Source organism: Castor canadensis, chromosome 8 (assembly GCF_047511655.1).
Source record: "Castor canadensis chromosome 8, mCasCan1.hap1v2, whole genome shotgun sequence".
NCBI classification, from domain to species: Eukaryota; Metazoa; Chordata; class Mammalia; order Rodentia; family Castoridae; genus Castor; species Castor canadensis.
In genome coordinates this window covers 89886441-89892514 of record NC_133393.1, presented here as the reverse complement: position 1 = coordinate 89892514, position 6074 = coordinate 89886441, and the positions used below count along the sequence as shown (strand labels likewise).

General features: G+C 46.7%; 1 protein-coding gene across 6 annotated transcripts; it reads right to left on the bottom strand.

The window, feature by feature from the left end:
• Nucleotides 1-2085: 2085 nt before the first annotated feature.
• Nucleotides 2086-5769, bottom strand: LOC109684074 (proline-rich protein 13-like). Of its 6 annotated transcripts, none has more exons than XM_020160267.2 (4): nucleotides 5666-5769; nucleotides 5117-5158; nucleotides 4401-4753; nucleotides 2086-2717 (listed from the first exon to the last, which is right to left on the bottom strand). In XM_020160267.2, the coding sequence occupies exons 2-4, from the start codon at nucleotides 5133-5135 to the stop codon at nucleotides 2676-2678; spliced, it is 414 nt and encodes a 137-aa protein (XP_020015856.2). In that variant the 5' UTR covers nucleotides 5136-5158; nucleotides 5666-5769; the 3' UTR covers nucleotides 2086-2675. The 6 variants fall into 6 exon arrangements, with proteins under 6 accessions (XP_020015856.2, XP_020015854.2, XP_020015853.2 ...); XM_020160265.2 differs by having other exon boundaries at nucleotides 5658-5681; XM_020160264.2 differs by lacking the exon at nucleotides 5666-5769 and adding an exon at nucleotides 5290-5603.
• Nucleotides 5770-6074: the final 305 nt, after the last annotated feature.

Below are 6074 nucleotides of genomic sequence, written 5' to 3'. Positions count from 1 at the left end.
TAAATCTACAATTTTTCACATATATATATGCATATATATATATATATATGCAGTCATGCATTATTTAAGAATAGGGAAGTGGTCCAAGAAATTCATTAGTGGATTTCATCATCATAGGAACACACAGAATGCACTGACACAACTGATGGAGTGACTCAAGTACTAGAACGCCTGCTTAGCAAGTGAGGGGCTGAGTTCAAATCTCTGTACTGTCAAAAATTAAAATTCTACAAATGTACTTAAAGATTTTTTTTTCATCCTAAACAATGCCCTTTATTTTTTTCTTTTATTATTCATATGTGCATACAAAAGTTAAGATTTTTTTTTTCTCAACACTGGGGACTAAATCCAGGGCTTCACCCATGCTAAGCTATGCCCTAACCCCTTTGGGACTTTTTTTATTTTGTGTTTTAGATAGGGTCTTGCTAACATTACTTGGTCAGGGCTCAAACTCAAGATCCTCTGGCCTCTGCCACCCAAGTAGCTAGGATTACAGGCATGTACAACCATGCCCAGGTTAAGAAGTATAATCTCAGGGGACCACCAAAGTATATTCAGTTCACCTTGACTGAGATGTCATTATGCAGCACAGAGTCCTCTCTAGATATACAAACATATATATAATGCATGTTATATATCCTTTACAGCCAATTACAGTCACCTCCAAATTAGATGGTTAAATGAGAAAATGTTAGTTCCAAAAGAGAGCCAACAGTATGTTCCTGCTTGATACAGTGCTCAGAGAGGGGCAACAGGAATGGTGTAAGGTAAAAATAAAAACAGAGGACTTTACTCGTAGATCCCAAGTCTTGGTTGCCTTGGGAGATTCTGGGATGAAAGGGAAAACCTTGCTTTTCTTTTGCTCCATTTTTTTTGGGTGGGGGGGGGTGGACATAGGGTCTTGCAGTGTGGCTCAGGCTGGCCTTAAACTCACAATCCTCTTGCCTAAGGCTCCTGAAGGCTAAGATCACACATGTACAACCACACACAGCCACACTGGGTTCTTAAGATCTAGTGAGTGAAGCTGGGCATGGGAGAACAAGCATGTATTCCCAACACTCTGGAAGCTCAGGCAGGAATATGATGAGTCTGAGACCATCCTGGGCTATAATAGCAAAGCCCTGTTTCAGAAACAAACAAACGGGCTGGTGGAGTAGCTCAAACAGTAAGACCACCTGCCTAGCAAACATGAGGCCCCAAGTTTGAATCCCAGTGCCACACACAACACACACAGAAACAAACATAAGAGCTAGCGGCCCTCAATTTTACAATGTACAAATATCATACAGTTGTTTTTATTTTTTTTCTTTTTCCAGTGCTAAGAATTGAACTACGTCCTTAATCGTGCTAAGCAAGCACTCCTCCACTGAGCCACATGCCCTGCCCTGTACAGTTCCTTTAAAATGCACATTTCAGAATTGGGTGTGGTGATAATGCCTGTAATCCTAGCACTCAGGAAGCTGAGGCAAGAAGATAGTGAGTTTGAGGCCAGATGTACTCTTTGGGGGCAAAGCCCTAAATTGCCATCATACATGATGGGCAAGCAGGGTTGACAACTGCTGTAGCTGTCAGGCACCAGTGGTTCATGCCTGTAACACTAGCTACTTGGGAGGCTCAGATTAGGAGGATCAAGGTTCAAGGCCAATTCAGGGAAATAGTTTTTAAGAGCTTCCCCATCTACAACACAACCAGAGTAAAATGGACTGCAGGTGTAGGTTAAGACATAAAGCACCTGCTTTGTAATTCAGAAGCCATGAGTTCAAACCTCAGTCCCACCAAAAAAAAAACAAAACAAAAAAAAAAAACTCCGTAGTTACTTAGTAGCTGTATGAAAACCTCTGTAGCATATAGGAAAACATGTTGTAGGCCTACATTCCTTCAGGTAAGGCAAGGCAATAAGACTTAGCTGAGAACCCTGAACCAATTCTGAAGGTTCCTCCCACTGAAGAAACATAGCACTAGAGTGATGACTACCTCACTAATGCTCTGGTTCCTTTCCATAAACCTGATAAACTCTAAAGGGTCTGAGGAAGAGTAGTAAAAGTAGTCCAATGTGCTTGGACACAGCCAAGGTGACGGCACAGGTGAACAGAGATGAAAAACAGCTTTATTTGGACTCGAGAGTTGGAGAATGAGAGTAGGACCTGAGACTGCATATTGAACTAAGGAGTACAGACTAGGTTCCAAAAGAGCTCATCAACCAAATGGACTCTACTTCCCAACAGCCTTGCGGTCACTGTGATCAATAAAGGCCTGCTGGGAATAATATGCCACTAAATCACCCTAGTGTACAATCATTACCAAAAAGTACAAGTTTTTCATCATCATGGTATTTCCACAGAATCTCCCAACCACAAGTATTACAAAAGGAAATGAAAAGAAAATCACATTTTACAGATTTTAAACTTGTCTTTACCATCTTCAAAAACCAGCTTCTCTGCTAAACTCTTCAGATACAAGATCTAGCAAGCAGGGAGAAGGCAAGCATGGCTAGCCAGCCCATTACAATCCTCTTTCCATGTTCCCTAGCCAGGCAGGGCTGAACAGCAGGGTAAGGCTCAGGTGGGAGTGGGGTGGGGAGCAGAGGGCTAATTTTCCTCAGTACAACACTGCAGCTGAAGCTTGATGGGAGAGCAGAACTGTTGAGTCTGGAGGGGATGGTCCAGGCCCTGTTTTCAGTCAGAGTCACTGCTGGAAGAGGAAGAGGAGGAGGAATGCTGCAAGGGGAGAGGGGAAAAGACATAGCATCAGATCCAAATGACCTTTGATCACTCCATGGGCTTCTTTGGAGCCCTCCACCTCCACCCTAGTACCCAAAAGGCAGCAATCTTGAACCAGACTGTCCTTTAAACAGCAAAAGCAAGGGTTTCCTTCAGTAATGAGCACACAGGAATGGAATAAGTCATCCTAAATCATTGACCATAGTAGCTTTGGAGCAAGTTTTGGGTTTTTTGGTGTTTGTTTTCAGAGGGTTTTTTTTTTTTTTCCCTCAGTACTGGGGTTTGAACTCAGGGTCTTGAGCTTTCTAGGCAGGCACTCAACCACTAGAGCCAGTCCACCAGCCCTATTTTTTCTGTTGGGTTTTTCAAGGTAGAGTCTAGATGGTGAACTATTTGCCCCAGGTGGTTTCAAACCTCGATCCTCCCGATCTCTGCTTCCCAACTAGCTAGGATCACAGGTGTGCGCCACCGGTTCCCAGCTTTTGGAACAAATTTTAACTTTCCACACCTAAACTAATGCCTGGGCAAGGAATACATTATAAGCACAAGCACAGTACCATGCTAGGAAACAGCTGCTTCCTATTGATGAGCTTCTGTGTAATGTCACTCTAGATTCTGAGTCTAAGAAGAAAAGCAGCAGCTGTGAATGCATATTGCTCTCCTTTCCTTAGCTCCACCCAGGAGGAAGTGGGCAAGGTGGGAGGTAAAACAGGGGAGTCCTATTCAAGGTCCTTACATGTATATTTCCATCAACTCTACCACTGAGAAGATTTAGACTTATGGGGAGGAGAGAAATGACCCAAACATTGTATGCACATATGAATAAAAAAAAAAAATGAAGATTTAGTCTAGGGACTGGTAGACTGGCACAAGTGGTAGAGCACCAGCCCAGCCAAAATGAGGCCAGACTTCATGATCCCAGTACCACCAAAAAGAACATTTAACTTCTCCAGGGTTTTCTCACCTATTCAGTCTCACCTTTCCTTCTCTTCACATTTCTACCAATGTCTCAGAATCAAGAACTGCAGCCGAAATCCACAAAACAAACAAATATTGGGCAGTAAAATGTAATTGAAGGCCTCAAGGTCCAGGTTGGTATACTCAAGTCCTCAGAAGTGCTCCCACCCTGGTTAATTAGCACTTCCGTAAAAGGAACATACACTGCCTTGGGGTTGAGTGTGAGACCCCCTCAGCCATAGGTTTTTCTTTGAGGCTGAGTCACTGAAGGAACACCTAAGGAATTAGCCCAGCATCTGGGAATACTGAAGGAGAGAAGGAACTCCAGGCCACATTATTATTCTGTTAATTATTATACAGGACTTTGCTTTGTGAATAGATTGAGTGACTCAACTGACATTTGGACAACCTCTGCGGGTGTGTCCACCTTTGCTAGAGCACACACCTAAAGGGTAAGAGAGGCAAAAGTTCTGGGAACTTTTGATTTTGAAATCCATTGTGAGGCTAAGTTTTCCTCTACCAGATAGGATGGGGTCTGATAATTCTCTTCATAATGACTAGATTTCTCCCAGTAGGATTCCTTTACAGAAGAGAAGTATCTACCAGAGCAACACAATTGCCATCCCCCATATCCACAGACTGTGGATCCCCTCCTCAAGATCCTGCCCACCTAGACCCTCCAAGGGGCACCCCTTCTTTAGCCAAACTCCAGAGAACACTGACCTTGCCATGCTTGTGGTGTTTGTGCATCTTTTTATGAGCCTTCTTCAATTTCTTCCACATCTTCTTGTCCCTTGGGCCTACCATGCCTGGAGCCAGGGGATTCATGGGACACATGCCAGGTGGAGGTGGTGGGTATGGATGATGATGGGGACCTGAGGGTCGCCATCTGCATCCTGGATGTCCAGGATGTGGCACAGGCCAATGGGGCCCACCGGGAGGGAAACCCGGATTTGGCCCTGGGGGTGGGGGACATGTGCCAGGAGGAAAGGCTGGATGGCCAGGTGGGGGATAGGCATGACTGGAACATCCTGGGCACCCCACGTTGGGGGGATACCAATTTGGCCCTGGATGCCCTGGTGGAAAAACCAGAGAATAAAGATTAAAACTGCCCAGAACCTCTGACAAGAACCAACCACAAAAGCTTGACTTTCTTGACACTTAAAGGGAAGTTGAGGGCTGGAGGAGTGGCTCAGGTGGTAGAATGCCTGCATAGCAAGTGGGAGGCCCTGAGTTGAAACCCCAAAGCTGCCATAAAAAAAAAAGTTCTCTAGGAGAAATGGCAATGAGGAAAATGAAGTTAGGGAAACAAAACAAACCTCAGTTGGGACATGTCCCAGGCTGGGCGGGGAAGGGTAGATTCAGAAACTTCCTATTTTGTAGCCCATCAGAAAACAGAAAACGGTGCGGAGAGAAAGGAGATTCCCCCAAACCCTTACCGGCATTGGGATTCCACATGTCTGTCAGGTGTTGCCTCAAGCCTGAGGAGAAAGAAAAGTGGCAGTAAAATGACGGTCCGGGTCCAAGGGGACCGGATTTAGAGCCCGAGCCCAGCCACCCACATCACCCGCTTGGGAAACGACCAAAACCCCGACTTCGAAAAGGTTTCTACTTGCTCCTGTGTCCTCAATAATCTGAGTCCTGGGCTCCTCCACCTCGCACTACCTGCGGCCGCACCTCGCGAAGTGTCTTAACTCCTTGGAGAGGGCAGAGTCCACAAATCTCACATCCCCATCACTCATCTCCCTTTCCCGGGTCCACAGTCCAGAGGACTTTAACACCCACAGGATAACGCCCCCCGGGGAGGACCCCCTTGAGCAAAGCAAGAGGAAGGGAGCTCAAGAGCCTCAAACGCCCAAGTCGACACACCCCCTTCCTCCAAAGAAGGGACCGGTGGAGGTCCTAGCTCCCACATGCAAAGGGACCCCTGACCCAATAAAGGGGAAAGGAGCTGATGGGGAAGTCCAGAGGTCGGGTCACCTTCCCACCTCCGCCCGGGCTCGACGCTCCCTTCTTCTCAGTCTCACTTCCTTGTTCAGCCCGCTGCCCAGACTTCAGCACCCGCCTCTGCTACCGCCTAATTGGTAATTAGGCGGCCACTCGGCGTGGTGATTGGACAGCACATTTGTCAGTCGCTGTGCTCCGACTAGACTAGGAGGAAACGGTTCCTCTGGGGGCGGAGCGGAGTCCTCTGGGCGGGGCGGGGCAGAAAGCCTGCAAAAGACCTCTGGGGGCGGGGCAGAAGGGCAAAGGCCTGAGACGCCCAGAAGAACTCCCCTTGTTGTCTGAGCTTACAGCGGGTGGATGCCTTGTAAAGTGAACCCATCGTTAGATATGCACAGAGCTGTAGAAAAGGTCAAGGAGCTGCCGAGTCCCAGCCCCAGGCCTCAATATTGC